Consider the following 17,873-nt stretch of genomic DNA (forward strand, 5'->3'; position numbering starts at 1 on the left):
TATTTGCTTTTTTAGGGGAATAAGAAGCCAGAAGTCCCATTGTTTTCCTTTTCTGTAACATTTCGGTGATCTCCATACAAAAAGTACACAAGAGAACCAGAGCTGTTTTCGGCAGGTGAAACAATAACACTTAGAGCAGCTGCTCCACTCCTCCCATCCTCTCGCTCCAACAGGATTTCCGAGGCTAGGGCAGGACCGTGCCTCGTCCTGACAAAACAAACCAAAATAATTAGCGATTCACAGTTAAGGTGCAAGCTACACCCGGGTGACGGAGCCTTAGTTCCAGCACTCAACAGCAACCTACTGACACTGAAGGTCGGCAGCCCTCCTTTAGTCCTTCATTCTTTGTATGTGTGTGTGTGTGTGTGTGTGTGTGTGTGTGTGTGTGTGTGTGTGTGTGTGTATGTACATATATATATATATATATATATATATATATATATATATATATATATATATATATATATATATATATATATATATATATAGAGAGAGAGAGAGAGAGAGAGAGAGAGAGAGAGAGAGAGAGAGAGAGAGAGAGAGAGAGAGAGAGAGAGAGAGAGAGAGAGAGAGAGAGAGAGAGACACACACACACACACACACACGTTTCGTTACTGTGTTCCGACAATGGATGACTCTGAAATAGTAACAGTGAGCGTCAGTCATTTAGTATCGTTCACTACGTAGTTTTGCTAATAATTTCATACCTTCAGTATAATAATAGACGTCATTGGCGTGTTGTGTTATTGTAAATGCATATTAATTGGCTTTGGTCGTCATCAGTTTATGCACGGTGTATTGGTGCGTTTTTCATGTGTGTTTTTCTTCTGATTTCCCAAAACAGGCTTTGAAAAAAAATATTGTCAGTATTTTTTCTAGCGATGTTTATTTATTTAAAAGTTGCTGTAGTTCTCTTGCTTATTAAATCAGTGGTTTTATCTTCAATTATTAATTATATTCCTTTTCACTTAAGCAATGCTGTTATTTGCTTTCATCGAGTGTTGATTGCCGAGGCAATCATTTTCGCCGTGTCACAGGATATCATTTTTACTTCCTTTTATATCCCGCTTGGATCTCATTTACGCGCGGCCCTTAGAGCACAAAACTCACTTTTCTGCGAATGCCTGTAATCAGGTAAAGGGATCACGTGACCAATTAGAAAGGCGAGATGTAGCGGAGAGAGGAAGCAGCGAGTGGAGTGAGAGGTGTATTTTTGGCGACACGTGAGAAATTCTTTTTCAGCGATGTGGGTTAACGAAGAGAGGAGGCAGACAGGCTCAGCGATAAAGATTTTATAGATGAAATTCTATCCTTCAACAACTCTCAAGATTATAGTAAAGTCTAAAAAACCACAGAGGTTTTCTTCCCACAGTGAGGTGTTTACCTGTTAAATTTTACATCGATGTATTTTTCGAAGGTAAAACTGGACATCTTGCTCTTACCGTAAAGCATATTTCAAGTTTACATTCAAGTGCATATTAGATGTACGCTACTGCTTCCTGGAATTACATATTTTTATTTTGATACGCTTCCCTCTACGATATATATGTATAAGAGAGTGATACGTAAAGCATGACAACCAAAACGACTTCGCCTTCTGTTTAGCATTACATCTTGACTCTACTCAGTTGTATGAGTATTTATCACACCATTTATTTAATCCTGATATCTAATACTTTATAATTCAATATCTTTTTTTTTTCTCTTGTTATCCGAATTCCCCCTTCTTTAGTGACATTCTTCCACTGCCCTCCATCGTTTTTTTCTGAAAAAAAAAAACGGAAACCTGTATAGAGAATCATATCGTATGATGAGTCAAAAATATCCGATGGGAGCAAATATTTTTTCAACATTTAACATCATGATTCTCTCCGCATGACTATGGTTTACAGAGAGTAAGTGGTGAAAACAGACAAGATATCATTGAAGGAATATTTTTTTTACAGTTTTTCTACAATCTATATTCCTGTCTTTTTTCCAAATATCTATCTGACTATTATCTCCTCCTGTTAATATCTTTCTTTTCTTTTCTATTCTTTCCTATATTCGTACCCTTCCAGGAATTCCCAAACCTTCAGTTACCCGCGCATTTCTCCCTCACTCCTTCCTCTTTTCAATAGAAAAATTTCCTTCCCCCCTCACTCTCTCTTCTCCCCTGCCCTCTCTGCTTGCTCCCTAACTTTTTTTATATCCTTCGTTTTTCCTTCTTTCCCTCTGCAACACTTCTCTCACCGATCCCTTCCCTAGCCTTCCATTCGATTTTAACCTCCCTCCCCAGCCGCCGACACCCTCGCCCTCTGTATCGCAAAACTCCCTCACAGTAACAATTTGACGTTCAATTTTTGCTCAGCCCGCCTCCACCACAGCCGTCATCATCACCGCTTTGTAGCATCAGTCCTCGCCCACCACCATAACGGGACACAATTAATTGGATCCATTAAGTTTTCCAATTGCACTGCCTAATTAATGGCCCCAGTGCACCATTCGTGTCCTGTGCTGGTCCCCTGGTGCGATTCTTTTTGTTATTTCTTTTGCGTAGTTATCTCGATTTTAAGCTCCCGAGGCGTGCATCATTATAGCCTCTGCGTGCGTCCTCTCTCCCCCTCTCCCTCGAGCGTCCCTCCCGGAAGAGAGAGAGAGTGTGCAAGAATATTCAACACGGAATTTATAAAGGAAAGTGCAGGCAGAAAGAAGATGGGATGGAAGAAGAAGAATAAAGTGAGGGAAGAAAATTATATGACCTCTCTCTTTTAAAAATCCGCCTGCCACGGCTGCTGTGAAAAATGATAAAAATGAAGGTTAAGACCCGGATAAAGAAGACTATGAAAAATGAAGAAATAGGAAATGAAGAAGGTGGAAAGGGAGAATACTAACTGAAAACTTGAATGCATAGGTCAATAAAAGTATCTAAAACTAACGGGTGAATCGAGGGAAGAAGACCAAAGTAGAATAACAAAGGAAAGAAAAGGGGAAGGAAAAGAAAAAAAATAAGTTCAGTGCTGCGCCACAATCCCTAAATAGGCGGCTGCTAATCCCCTTCAGCGGCCCCGTCAGGAGATCACCCTCAGGCACGCCACCGTATACATCAGCGCGACACGATAAAGCGCCTGAGATGCATTATCGTTTAAGTTCGTGTTGCCGTGCGCCTGAAATATTACTCTCCGCATCGTTAGCGTTAATGGCACGCGCAGACACAAGCAGCATTGGCAGGACGAACTCTTCGGGACGCAATGCTCGTCCCGGAAAGGTTAAGGCAGTAGGTCGTCACCCTCGTGTCTCGATGTAGCCGAAGGACTGGCCGGATGGCACATTTCCCTTCTCTGTACTCATGAACAGGTCAGGTTATGTCATGTTATGTTAGGTTTAGTTGGAGTAATTTCAGACAATTTTGAATGGGAATCACAATGAGAGTATTTGCCAGAACGCCCGTGGTTAGTTTCGAAGCTAAAGCCCAGTGTCTTCACTCAGGGATCATATACCCATAGTGAGATTGAGATTATGCGGGCGTGTGTTGATAGGAGCTCCGACTCGGTGTTATCCCGCCTCAGTACAGAGGCGGCGTGAGGCACTTTTGTGTAAAATTTAATGTGAAAATTGTAAGCCAGATAGACCGCCATTGCCAGTTTTGTTTGTTTACCATTATAAAGTACCATATAATTGCATTTCGTCATATTCTACTAACCTCAGTTCATCATGGAAATACGTTCTATACGTTTTCTATCAACTTCAGCATATACATAATTATCCAAGTAGGAAAACGAATTAATTAGGTCTGTTATTTGGATTATGTAGTGTAGTTTACTTGCCTAATAACTGAAGCAGATAAAAATAAAACTTGCTCCGGCTGTAATACACTACAAAAAATACTGCTCTCAACATGTAAGTGCAAAGAGAAGGGATTTAGATGTGATGGCATTTGGCAGACGGTAAATATAAGAACGAGACGAGAGGGAATATAGGTCTCGTTGGTATCCGGGAAGGGGAACATTGCGAAGACAAGGAAAGATATACAAGTGTGTCTAAAGGGAGTCTTTTCCCATGGGGGTGAGTAAAGGGAGCGGCGAAGAGTACAGTAGTGGACACGTGATGAAGGGAATGTCATGTATGTTACGAGGTTAAGGAAGGGTGGTCGTAGTAATGGGCTAGAGGGGCGGTAAGGAGTGAGACCAGACAACGGGATGTAGTTGCCTTTGATAGATAGATACATAGGGAGAGGGATAGAGAGATAGACAGGGATGGGGAGTCTATAATGGGCTAGAGGGGCGGTGAGGAGTGAGACCAGACAGCGGGATGTAGTTGGCTTTGAGAGATAGATAGATACATAGGGAGAGAGATAGAGAGATAGACAGGGATGGGGAGTCAATAATGGGCTAGAGGGGCGGTGAGGAGTGAGACCAGACAGCGGGATGTAGTTGGCTTTGAGAGATAGATAGATACATAGGGAGAGGGATAGAGAGATAGACAGGGATGGGGAGTCTACATGTGAGGTAAAAGACGCTGGGAAAGTTGTAAATGCTTCTGTGAACAGTGGGGAGGGTAAATGAACTCCGGGTAGTTAGGCCAAACTTCAGCGCAATCTAGTCGGCAAAGCAACTCGGCACATTACCAGAAACACTCGTATGCAGGAATCTGAAATATGGGCGCAAGTTCGGGTTCGTACAGTAGCGTGAGGGGTCGCTGGAGTTCGCGTTATGTGTGTGCATTGTTGAGCCATATAAGCTTTCTGAAATGGAGTTGCCTGTTTGTATCGGAAAGGGAATGGCCTACATCAACCATTCGCAGGCATGCCTAGGATTTTTGCACAAACACACACACTCGCTCTCTTCTATCTATCTATCTTTCTATCTATCTATCTATCTACGTGTGTAAATTCATTATTTTTTCATAGTAACTACATAAATAAGTCTCAATATGAAACAAATCGCCAATGTTTAGTTTTAAAATGACGAAAGTTTTGATGTGTTTTTTTTTTTTGTGTGTGTGTAATTATTCTCAGCAAAGGAGGAAGGCCAAAGGCCAAAAAAAAAAAAAATGCCCTTCAGACGCTGCCCCAACAAAAAGTATAAAAGATGCCCCAAAGAGTTATCAGTTTTAATCAGAAAGGAAATACAAACAAGGGAGGACTATTTTAGAAGCAACAACTGAAAAAAATAGAGAATGAGGTTAATCGATTATCATAACAGAGCTAGTGGCACTCTATCAAGGCATACGGCATCTATAAATGAGTTTCGTTTTTGACAAATCACGTGAAAATGTATAGCACTAGATATTATCGTGTTTCAGATATTCACTGTAGGCTTTGGAATTATCATGTTATTATCCAGGTCGTATTACTATTCCGGTAATAAGCACGCTAGACACAGGAAATTAAAATAAATAACAATAATATCACCTCACTGGCGTATACAACTGGTGTGGCAGAGACGTATTGTACTGTGTAGGCGTATCATTCATAAGGGTTTGCTATCGTCATCAACTACGAAGTTAATATTCCCTTGAAAAGTTATGTATATGCCAGGCATCAACGAGGCTAAAGTCAATATTTATTTATGCAACGATGGATGGAGGGTAAAGTTTTTTTTTCCTGTAAATCATAACGTCACCCTCAATTTCATATAGGGAAAATGAAATAAATAGTTGATAATACACAAGTTTTTCCCCGCTGTTAACACTCCTGCTTGCTGTCTGGTCCATGAGTGTCAATGGGGGAGCCGGCGGTATATTCCCAATCTCTCTACGGGTATGTGGTCCTTGAGTGAGGACGCTGGGCTGTGGCTTCGAAACTAACCACGAAAATACTCTCATTGTGACTCCCACTCAAAATTATCCCTTAACTAACCTAACCTAACGTAACCGAACCAAACCAAAGCAAAGTAAAGCAGAGCAAAGCAAAGCACCCCAAAACAAACCTAAAGTAACCTGCCCCTGTTTCAAGAGTTTGCGCCACTTACCAGTTGAGAGATAGGAAATACGCGAGCGGGCGGAGGCTGTCAGGGCGGATAATGATGGAGATGGTGGTGGTGAATGACAGCCAAGAATTTATTTCCTCCCGCGCTCATCAGTTCATCACCCGCGCTTCGGAGATTTTCCCACGCGTTAATGGCAAGACTTGGCGGGGGAAATGCCGAAAGTTTGAGTGCCCACAGGTTTTAGAAGCTCCCTGTTTTTTTCCTTTTCTTCTCGCTTTCTTATCCTTTCCTTTCCACTCCTTCTCTCATTGTCTTTTTTTTTCAGTTTCAGCGTCGTTCTCTTAATATTCTTGGTACCATTTCCATTTCTTCTCTTTCTGATTATTTTCTTTTATATATGGGTCTGTTCTTTCTTCTCCCTTTCTTGTTTTTTCCATTTCTTCTCTTTCTGATTATTTTCTTTTATATATGGGTCTGTTCTTTCTTCTCCCTTTCTTGTTTTTTCCATTCCTTCTCTTTTGCTCTTTCACAAACTTAGCGTCTTTCTCTTAATATTCTTTGTACCATTTCCATTTCTTCTTTTTTTTTTTACTTCTTTTCCTTTTTTATATTCCTTTGTCCTTTCTTCTCCCTTTCTTGTTCTTTCCTTCTCAATCTTAGCGTCTTTCTCTTAATATTCTTGAAACCATTTCCTTTGCTTCTCTTTCTTACTTTTTTTCCTTTCTTTCGCAAAGGTTTTAGATTTTCTTTGACTGGACAAGTAGCTCATTCATTACCTTTATTTTCCTGTCAGGTTTTAGCGTATATCACTATCATTAACTTTTCATGTCAGATTCAGAATATATTTTCGTCCTGTGTTTTAAGCTAGAATCGTCATTTTTGTTGCCCACTGATCTTGTCTTCCCGTGTAGTGCATTTAAGACCTTTTTGTAGGCACTCTGGTTACCCTTATTTTTCTATCAGGTTCAGGATATAATTTCGTCCTTTATTTTATGCTAGAATCGTCCTTTTGTTGCCCAGTGATCTTGTCTTTCCGTGTGGTGCATTTATAGCCTCTGTAGACTCCCTAGTTACCCTGCCAGCTACAGTGAGAAAAATGGGTCTCTCTCTCCTCTCTCTCTCTCGCTGCCAGTCGTCACTCATCCCTGGCACTGTTTAGGCCGCGTGTCCGTAATGATGAATTCGTGTGTGTGACTCTCGTGAGGCGTCCGCTGTGCTGTGATTTTGGACGAGGCAAGGCTATCGTCCTCGTCTCGGCCGCTTTTACTCCTTGTATTTATAGACATTCCTGCGGTGCGGTTGCCTACATGCCCTTTCCTGTCTGTGTGTGTATTTCCATTTTTTTGACAGACAGAAAAGACAACCTTAATCTATTAGCCTTTTGCACTGATTGACCTCGAATTACTTTTTTTTTTTAAGTTTTCACATTTTGCTCATTATAGTTAAGTACACATAAAATAGGCCATAAGTTTCATTGTTATCATTATCACCATCAGCAGCATTCTCATCCTCATTATTATTTGTTGTCGCTGTTGTTTTTACTGTACTGATAATTCTCCCAAACTTGTAGTAGATCTGTAGATATAGTTTTCCTCATCCCCATTTCGAGTCATCCCTGTCCCTCGCACCACCACCGTCAGTACCGCCTCCGTCATCTGATTCCCTACAGCTTCATCTTAGTGTGCAGTCTGCGAAGATTAAAGTGATGCCCTGAAACAGTATAGCTTTCGGTCCTTTCTTTCCTCACTCTTAAGAATTTTAGCCAACGGCGGAGGGGGGAGTGCAGGAGGGAAAAAAAGAGACAGAGAGGGAGGGAAAATGAGTGAGAGGGTCGCCCCGGGGAACGCCTTTGTCGCCTGGGAGAGGTGACACAAAGGCGCTTCGTGAGGTCGCGGCTCTCCATCGCTGCATAAAACTGACACTCTGTACCCTGAAAAGACGAACCCTTTTACAACCTTATGTTCCGATCTCCCTTCACACACGTGTACCTCATTAGGAGCTTCAAAAGTGTTATAGCTCTTTTACTCCTATGTAAATGAAGCTACACATTTCCATTTCACATATCGCATTTGCCATACAGTACGAAGTTACTTTTATACAGTTTTCTTAGAATGTGTGATATTTTGATCATAGCAAGACTAAGCCGGAATCTTTGGAGTGCAGTTGAACCGAATAATTAAATCTTTTTTTTATACTTGGTTTAACATTTTTTTAGCTTTTGTAAGTAAAACACTCCAAATGCATTTTTTTTTTTAAGAAACACGAACTATTCATGTTAGTTCGTGGTCCTTTTTCATGTTAGTTCGTGCTCTTCTTTCATGTTAGTTCGTGCTCTTCTTTCATGTTAGTTCGTGCTCCTCTTTCCTTTATAGGTCCATTTTTCAAACGATCTAAGTTACTGATTAGGAAAAGTAATATGCTGCAAGGCAATAGAGTAGAATAAACATAATTGGCGCCACAATAAAAAAAAAAATTGCCTGCGCCATGACGGGCTTGGGCCGACCACCAGGCCCTTTGAAAGCCTATCGTCGCTACAAGCTTAGAAGTAAAAAAAAAATTGTTTTACGTATTTAGTACCAAAAAAGTAAACAGTGACCATGACGACGTATCTGCCAGTGAATTGTCCAAAGAGAAAAACATAAACGTCATCTGAAAGATTTGACAATGTACACATTCGGATGGTGAGAAGCGTTCGGAATTCATGGTGCGTCAGACGTGTTGAGGGGGTCAGAAACATTTATGAAGCAGGGAAAATACGGTGGCATGAAAAAAAAAACCTTTATCCTGACAGTTAGAGAAAGCAGAATTGTGTGTTACTTCAGCTTGTGTGTTCAGTGCTTAATGCTCGGCGCAGCACAGGAAATGACGCGAAGGGCGGCGGGTTCAGTAGTGTCCCAGCTGGAAAGAGAAAGAGGGAGGACACGAGTGAGATAGAGAGGGTGTGGGACATTGCCTGTGGTGAGCTTTGCTGATGATACAGCCCCATTGAGGGAAGATAAATTAAAACAGCAAGGATTGGGAAATGGCTGCAGTAATGAATTTGAGATATGAGGACTGTAAGCCATTCGTACCAAAGAGCAATGTTATGATTTCTGAATGGAATAGTGGTTCAGCGTGTGCATTAAACTTAATTAGTCGCGAGATTGAGAGGGGGAATTCATCCAAATATATGTGCGGCGTCATGTGGTGAGGCAGTCTGGAGAATAAACACAAACGATACTGAGGAAATTTACGATCCTTATTACGCAGTTGGTAGTGACAGGGGAAGGAGAATGCGCGTGGAAACAAACACTGCATTAACATATGGATAGCAGTAGTGAGTCTTGCATAGGAGAAGATCATAATTAAGAGCATTCGCGATGGGGCGCGCTAGGGGAGTGTGTGTGTGTGTGTGTGTGTGTGTGTGTGTGTGTGAGTGCGAGTATTATGGAGAGGAACGGCGTGATAAATGAAGGTTCTATAAGGGTTGATGTGCCTTGACGGTGATGTTATGGAGCACGTGAGAATGAACGGCCCTCGATGGTTGAGCTACGATGAAATAATAACCTCGCGAAGACTGGTAAAGTCAATTAGAGGGGAAAAGGAGAATGGGAGAAAGATGGAAGATGTGAGTGTTTTTAACGAGTCTGGATTGATGTAATACAGGTAGTAGTATGAGTAAACAGAAACAGACTCATACGGAAACTTTTTTTTTACAACACAAGAGACAGATCAAGGGCACAGAAAAAGGAAAGTAATAAAAAAAAAGCCCGCTACTCGCTGCTCCTAAAAATAATCCAAAGAGGTGGCCGAAAGACTGACTGTTTTTGTCCAAAGATTGTTGACTTACCGTGCTGATAAGTTGACTAGTTGATTCATACTTAAAGAAAATAATAAAACAAACTGTGCTATCGTCAGTGTGTGTGTGTGTGTGTGTGTGTGTGTGTGTGTGTGTGTGTGTGTGTGTGTGTTTCTGCTTTTGTGTTTCTGTATTTGTGTTCATGTTTGTGTGTGTGTAAATATATTATGCACGAGAGAGAGAGAGAGAGAGAGAGAGAGAGAGAGAGAGAGAGAGAGAGAGAGAGAGAGAGAGAGAGAGAGAGAGAGAGAGAGAGAGAGAGAGAGAGAGAGAGAGAGAGAGAGAGAGAGAGAGAGAGAGAGAGAGAGAGAGAGAGAGAGAGAGAGAGAGAGAGAGAGAGAGAGAGAGTAGAGAGAGAGAGAGAGAGAGAGAGAGAGAGAGAGAGAGAGAGACATTATCCGTCTAATTACTGGGAGGCGGAAGACTTAGACATACGGAAGGGGCGAGGCGTTAACGATCGGTGTATTATTAGATCAGCCAAACTAGACCAAATTCGGATGCCCCTTAAATGTTACTTATATACACTGAAGTAATAAATTGTTGGACTTTTATCATTACGTCTATAGCATTTCAGTTCATCAGTGTAAGTGAAAGTAACGCATCTCAACGCATTTCAAGAGGAGAGTATCGAGACACCAGCCGAAACCGACCTCTCTTTTGGCCATACATCTATGCTTTCCTTTCTCAATTATATTTTTGCCCTTGAGCTGCTTAATTTACTGTAAAAAAGTAAATCAGGCATAACACGGCTAGCCATTATGTCACTAAAATAGTCCTCATCAGTAATCATGTTGTGAAGCTAAATGGATACAGGTAAATGATAGTGTTTTGAACTTTCATATTATGATATTTGATTGACGTTTTCAAGAGCTTTAATACGTGTATTTTTTTTTAAAGTATGCGATATTAGTTTTCTTTTTTATTCATATAATAATCAAGGTATGTGCTTGTTCTACTTCCTCACGGTTTTACTTTGAATATACCTCACGCTCACTTCCCTACTTCACTTCGCTATAACGACACCCTTCATCTGTTTACGTATTCATGTGTATCTGTGACTGGCTATAATCCCTGATAATTTGCAGATTTAACATAGTATCGAGTTTCATTAATATAATGCCCGGCACTTTGAAATGCATAATACATGGAATACATTATACCCTAGAAAACAGGCCTCGCTGCAGTGCGTCACTGCGGGGAGCATGACGAGGAAACGCTCGACCTGAAATGCTCACCTGAATGCATAACTCACTGGGTTACAAAAATAAAATGTAAGATATCTAATTTTTTTCAACTGATTTAGGAAAAATTTGCACCCCTGAATCCGAATAGGCCACTCTTTTCTCTCGATCAGGTCAGGTTTTTGTTCTAAGTCGAATTTTTTTTTTAAATCCGATCGTATACACGTAAATCGATTACATTTTTGTTAATATTTCTCATCCGAAATGCATTTTTAAGAAAAAAATCGTTTTCTAACACAATTCATTAATTAAAAGTTACAAAAATTGATAAGTGTACATTGAATAGTAGACATTGATAAAGGTAAGTACATGTAAAATGGATATTAGGTCATCATTGCTCAAAATTCAGGGCAGAACTTCCGTTTCTTTGAACTCCTAGAATGCTCAGTGATAGGGATGTCTCTCTTCAGAGTCCAACAGTAATCAACCATCATGACTGCATCCCAGCGTCCCCGATACCTGGTCTCCATCTCTTTCATGTCCTGATGGAATCTCTCCCCCTGCTCGTCGCTCATTGATCCCAGATTCTCAGGAAACCGACCCATATGTTAGAATAAGCAATGCATTTTGATGCTCTTGTTGCATCAGAGGTTTCTGAAAGCAGTCAGCATATTGGTGACAAATTCTGCGTAGTTCCTGGCCTTCTTGTTGCCAATAAAGCTCTTCACGACATGAACAAAGGCCTTCCACGCTTCCAGTTCCACTTCGTTCATTGATTTTTCAAACTGGATCTCTGATGAGCTGACGAAGTTGAGGACCGTCAAAGATGCCAGCTTTCAACTTTTCCATGGTCAATCCTGGAAAATCGTGGCACAAGTAAGTGAAGCAGCCACCATCCTTGTCCAGAGCTTTGGTGAACTGTTCAATGAACTGATCAAGCCGAGCTTGATGTGCAGCAGTGGGAAGAGTATCCTGTCTCTGTCCACCAGAGGGTTGTTTATGACGTTCCTTGCTCTGCAAGGCACCAATTCCTCCCGTACAGGCCAGTCCTTCTTCGTGTAATGCTGAGCTTTGTCCATACTATCCCACATGCACAGAAAGAACGGGTACTTGGTGAACCCGGACTGTTGTCCCAACAAAATACAAAAAATACCAGTTAGTCAAAAAAATGGCGAATGTAAACTCTTCAGAATTCGGTTATTTAAAGAAATAAGAAAGATTTTTGCCTCATATAAATAGAAAATACCCGTACGTGTAAAAAAAACGTAAAAAACATCATGTGGCAATAAATAAAAAAGGTGACCTGATTGAGAAAAACCAATGTGATTTTGGGATTCATCACATCAAAACTGTCCTAAATCAGCGAAAAAATTGTTGTTGGCCAGTGTATTATTTATCATAAGCAAATAAAAATTAATAAAATCACAATTCAACAAAGTTCAGATATTTTTTTAATGTGAAAACTATTTTATCCGCGTACAAAAATAGATATTTACAAAACTATTAAGAGAGAAACGAAAATAATTGAATTCTAGCATTTAGAGAAGCACACAGCCTTAATGCTCCCTCCATTAGCGCCGCCAGCCCGGGAGAAATGAAGACGTCATCTCCTGACTAAAGTCGTGAATAAATCTGTGCGCTATTTCCAGTTTCCTCTAACACCTGGAGGTGCTGCTGCTGCTGTTGCTGCTGCTGGCCTTGAACGAGCGACGTCTCAAGCTCTTTAGAGAAACTACAACAACGCAGTGGAAAAATCCGTTAACAGTTAGTTTGCTGTCCTGAATTCTACTAAGAGTCCTTCTTCGTGTACTGCTGCGCTTTATCCCTGCTATCCCATATGCACAGAAAGCACGGGTACTTGGTGAACCCGGACTGTTGTTCCAACAAAAAGTTCAACTTCTTCAGGTCCACACAAATCAACGACTTATGCTGATCATAACGAATTTTCTCCAGCACGTTCTTCACCGCTTCATACTTCTCCTTCAGTGTAGACGAGTGACCGAGGGGTATAGAGGCAAACTGGTTGCCATTGTGCAGCAGAACACATTTCAGCGATCGCTTGCTGCTGTCAATGAACAGTCTCCAATCTTCGGGTTGGTACTGTGACAATCCAAGCTTGTGCAGAAGCTGCGCAGTATCTGTACAGTACACCAAGTCCTTCTCTTCAGAGAAAACACGAAGGTACTCTTGATGTCTGTGGCGGTAGAAGGTGATGCGAGCACTGTCAGAGAGGAATTTTCTTTCCTTCAGTCTGGATGCCAACAGTTCGGCAGAGGACTTTTGCAGGCCAAGATCGCGAACTAGATCATTTAGCTCCTTTTAGAAATAAGGATGTGGAGCATCATCGTCAAGAACCACTTTTCCTTCTTCATTTTCTTCAACACTGGAGGAATCTTCGTCACTAATGTCAGGAAGTTCTCCAACGACAGGTACTGGAATTTCATCACAATGAACAACAGGACGACGTGCTGATTCAAGATCAGGATACTTGAGGCTGCTCCGGTTCTTTCTGTTGATCCCAGTCAAATCAATTACGCAGAAGTATCAGTCAGTGCCATGGTTTGTTGGCTCCTTCCAAACCATGGGAATTCCAAACTTAAGAAAACTTTTCTTGCCCTTGGTCCAACGACGCAGATACTCGGAGCATGTTTTGCATACCATGTGTGGCGCCCAGCTTTATCCTGTCACCAAGTTTCATACCAAAATAAGCATGGTAAGCACGCTTTATGAAACTTTTGACTTAATTCCTGTTAGGAACAACGGTGTATTCGCCGCAGATGTAGCAGAATCCATCGGGCTTATTTTTGCAAGATCTTCTGGCCGAATCCATTTCATTCACCTTCAAAAGAAAAATACCAGTTAGTAAAAAATTTGGCGCATGTAAACTATTCAGAATTCCTTTATTTAAAGAAATAAGAAAGAATTTTGCCTTATATAAACAGAAAATACCCGTACGTGTAAAACAAATAAAAACAAAAAAACATCATGTGGCGATAGATAAAAAAAAGTTGACCTGATTGAGCGAAACCAATGTGATATTTGGATTCAGCACATCAAAATTGTCCTAAATCAGCTAAAAAAACTTAAACGAAAAATTTGTTGTTGGCCAGTGATAGTAGAGAATTTCCAGAACTGTATGTAACGAGATGGACTTGACGAACCATGACCCTGCAGGGGATAGGTGGGGACGAGAGACAGAAGGTTTATTGACGAGAAGGATCGAGTGCGTATATTAAATGCGTATTTAACGACATGAACTATACTTAACGAGATGAACTAGATGAACGAGGTGAATTTGATGAACCATGACTCTGGAATTAGAATAGGCGCGAGGAAGAGACAGCAGGATTGTTGACGAGAAGGATCAAGGACTTATATTTAACGTTCATTTAACGAGGTCAACTTATTGAACGATAAACCTGGGATACGTGAGAGCAAGAGATACAATGATAATATACGAGAAGGATCAAGGGCGTGTTAGGAAAGGATGATGATCATTTTGTATTAATATAATGATGTTGGAAGAAGGGTATTTGAGGGAGGGTAAGAAGGAAGGGCTAAGGGGGAAGGATTAATGGCTATGGTTGAGGAGAATGTGTAATGGGTGAGGCTGAGGTGGTGACATTGTGGTGTGTTCAGAGGTCATTGGTTCCCTGTGTGGTGTGTTACGGGGAGGAAGAGGGAGGGAGAGGGAGGGAGATCATGGGCAAAGGGAGGAAGAGGTATGATAGAGTCCCATTACACACACACACACACACACACACACACACACACACACACACACACACACACACACTCACACTCTCTCTCTCTCTCTCTCTCTCTCTCTCTCTCTCTCTCTCTCTCTCTCTCTCTCTCTCTCTCTCTCTCTCTCTCTCTCTCTCTCCATCATTATATTACCACCACACTGGACAGCCTGAGGTAGGAAGAAAGATGAGAAAGGAGAGAATGGAGGAGTAGAGAGAGGTAGGGGAATGGAGAGGGCCCTAGGGGAGGAGAGAGAGAGGGAGAGAACAAACCTTCAGGGCAAAAAAAGGAAGTAAATGTATAAAAAGGAGGAGTGGGAGTAATGGAAGAAGGTCGGGGGCAGTGTAGCATCGTCCACTAATGGTAAACTTTCCACCTGCAGGAGATGGAAGTATGAGTATGCTACCTTTGATACTTCACCTGTGGCTGATGACCGGCTCCCTGCGCCTGCCTGATTGCCCTCCGCCGCTGCCGCCGCCACCACCCGCGCCTCCGAGCCTGCCTGGAAGTGTTGGTGCTTCAGTGTCTGCTCCGCTCGCTCCCAGGTAGGATGTGTGCGGCCTCCCGGCGCGCCCAGGCATCGAGCTCTGTCAAGGAATAGTGTTTTCGCAACCGTGTTCCCTCCTTGACTGCTTGATAGATTGTTCTTGATTACCATTGCTTCGTTAACACCTGTCCACCTTTGGCGCTCAGTGGACGCGAAAGATGAAGTGGTTAACGCAATCATAAGCAGAAACTCCGTTTATAATTGTTAGTGCAGTAGATTATAAGAATGTAGAGGAAAGGGAGAAAAATAAATATCACGTGTCTCCACTCTCCGGCGCCGGACTTGGAGGAACTGAAGATGAAAACTCTAAGCATAATCCTCCTGGACGTCATCCTGGTGGCCTCTTTCGTCGAGGACTCAGGTAAGCCGTGTGTAGTGTGCTGATGACGGTGTGAGGCTACCCATGAAAAGCCGTGTGTGTAGAGCTGTGCAATGCCACGCCTGGGTAGTCCGTGTGTCCGTCCAGCCGTCCGTCAGTGAGTGATGTGTGTGGGTAACGTGATGGATCAGACTTGACAGCGGCGGCAGCAACAGCGGTGATATCCAACTGCGTGTTTCAGGGGCTGTAATGTTGTGTTCTCTGCTCGTGGGTGTGATACTGCCGCGGCGGTGTGGGCGGGAGAGGTCAGAGGTCCCCGTCGCTGTCTTGTCTATATCTGTTTATATATAATGAAATATCAACAGACGGAATATATACTTGTTTTATCTGCGTGGTGCAAGGACAGTAATGCCTGGATGGGGGAACTTAGTAACGGTTATTTATTATTATTACATATTCACATTCACATTCACGAATATTTTTTATGGTTTAATAATATTCATAAAATAAATATAATAACCTACACTGGAAGGATAGATAATTAACATAATTCATGATTTTATTCTTTGATACCAACGTTACGTACATTGCAATGGAACAATACATATTTCATTACTCTACATAACATATAACAAAAACATGATTGACCTGATATTAAACGAAAGGTTATAATATTATATGTTACGTCGGGTGTCATCACATAGTGTACAGGTGTACATTTTTTGGAAAATTATATTCATTCTGCCAGCCTGATGCGGGGTTAGTAACTTGATTCGAATAAGGGAAAAGGGGAAACCAAGACTGTTTCTATCTTCCACGTTGTACTTTCTCCCCGATTTTTGCTTTTTATCCGGCGAAAGGCAAACTGTTAACACCCAGAACTAAGGAGAGGCGGTAGTAGGTATTTCCCTTCTTTTCTGGTCATGGAAAACTTAGGAAATGTAACTTTCTCAAAATCATACAGAATTTAAATTGACATGAAATCGTTTATTGGCGTCATAGTGCTCTTTCTTCAGAAGTAAACGTTCGGCCTGCTTACATAATTTAATCACATTTGTGTATACGTTTTGAACAATCTAATATATTACCTCTATTTTAGTGGCTTTTCAGTTATCACTTATAAGTCAAGGTTTCCTCACCACATCAATATAAAACCAAGGCCGTGGTAAAGATAGATCTTGTGATTTTGTGGCGTGATCACATTTACCCTGCACAAAACAACACCCTCTCCGCTATGCTCTTTGTGGTGTGACGTGCAGCGGGGCAGGAGAGAATTAAGGCTGTGCCCTGTCGTGTGGCCTCCGGGGCTTCTACTTACCGGCAATAAGGCAGCTCGTACTCAACCGCCATCAGCACGGAAGTCAACGTTTTCCCCGTGCCTGGTGTGACGCGGTGTGCAGTGTGGCTGACGGAGAGGATGGGGGAGGTTGTAGGCTCTGGCTTGCGTACATGAATCACATACGTCAGGGAGTTTTTTTTTTTAGCCTGAGTCTAACTGATCTTGCAAATACACTTAAAATGAAGTTTGAGTAATCATAGTGCAGAATTATTAAGATGTATTTTACCTGTATGTGAGTGATCCGATAATCGTGGTCCTGATCCGTGTGCGTGGCAAAAGCCGAGAGTGAAAATACAATAATCATCAGGGTTGTTTGTTTGTACTAATGCGTTGCGAATATATTGCTATTGCCTGCATATAGGACCATATTATCCCAGCCTAAAACAGAAAACAAAACACGTAAAGCATATCAGTTATTTCATTTGTCGCTTTTATCCCCAAACTTTGCGGAGGAGAAATAGGAAGACGGTAAGGAGGATGAGGAAGATGAGGAAAACGAGGAGAAGGAGCAGGAGGTGGAGCAAGACGTGGACGGCGAAAACAAGAATCAAAGAAAGAGGTGAAACTGGAAAAGGAAAAGAAGGATGAGGAAGAGGAAGAAGAGGAGGAGAAGTGGAGGAGGAGGAGAAGCCTTTCTCGGTGATGTTCCGTGGCACTGCGTTCATTATTCAATGCAAATGAAATTACTGAATACGAGAGTTTTCCTTAAACCCTCCATTGTGCCATTTTGATCTTACACTTATAAGAAGAATATTTCTAAACGAAGTGATACAAAGATAGCTTCACGTGATTGATGTCCTGCTCACAGATTAACTGAGTAGCAAGTATAAGACATAGTACTACTTTTTTCTCTTAAACCCGAAGAAAGAAAAGAAGGTACACCATTTTTTATCGTGACTGACAGCCTTGTTTACCCTTGAACGGAACGGAAGAAGGATGGAGTATCGCCGGCGTCCGTGAACAATGATTCTCAGAACACTTGTTAACTTAATT

At 41.7% G+C, this 17,873-nt stretch overlaps 1 protein-coding gene across 1 annotated transcript in view; it reads left to right on the forward strand.

Annotated features, from left to right (window-relative positions):
* LOC127005810 (zwei Ig domain protein zig-8-like) overlaps positions 1-17,873 on the forward strand; it is a 154,704-nt gene that overhangs the window by 75,620 nt on the left and 61,211 nt on the right. Inside the window, exon 4 of the mRNA XM_050874948.1 lies at positions 15,058-15,583. Coding sequence (XP_050730905.1) covers positions 15,520-15,583 — 64 coding nt within the window. The 5' untranslated portion in view covers positions 15,058-15,519. The remainder of the gene's footprint in view (positions 1-15,057; positions 15,584-17,873) is intronic.

The sequence above is a fragment of the Eriocheir sinensis genome, chromosome 3, assembly GCF_024679095.1.
Source record: "Eriocheir sinensis breed Jianghai 21 chromosome 3, ASM2467909v1, whole genome shotgun sequence".
Lineage (NCBI taxonomy): Eukaryota > Metazoa > Arthropoda > Malacostraca > Decapoda > Varunidae > Eriocheir > Eriocheir sinensis.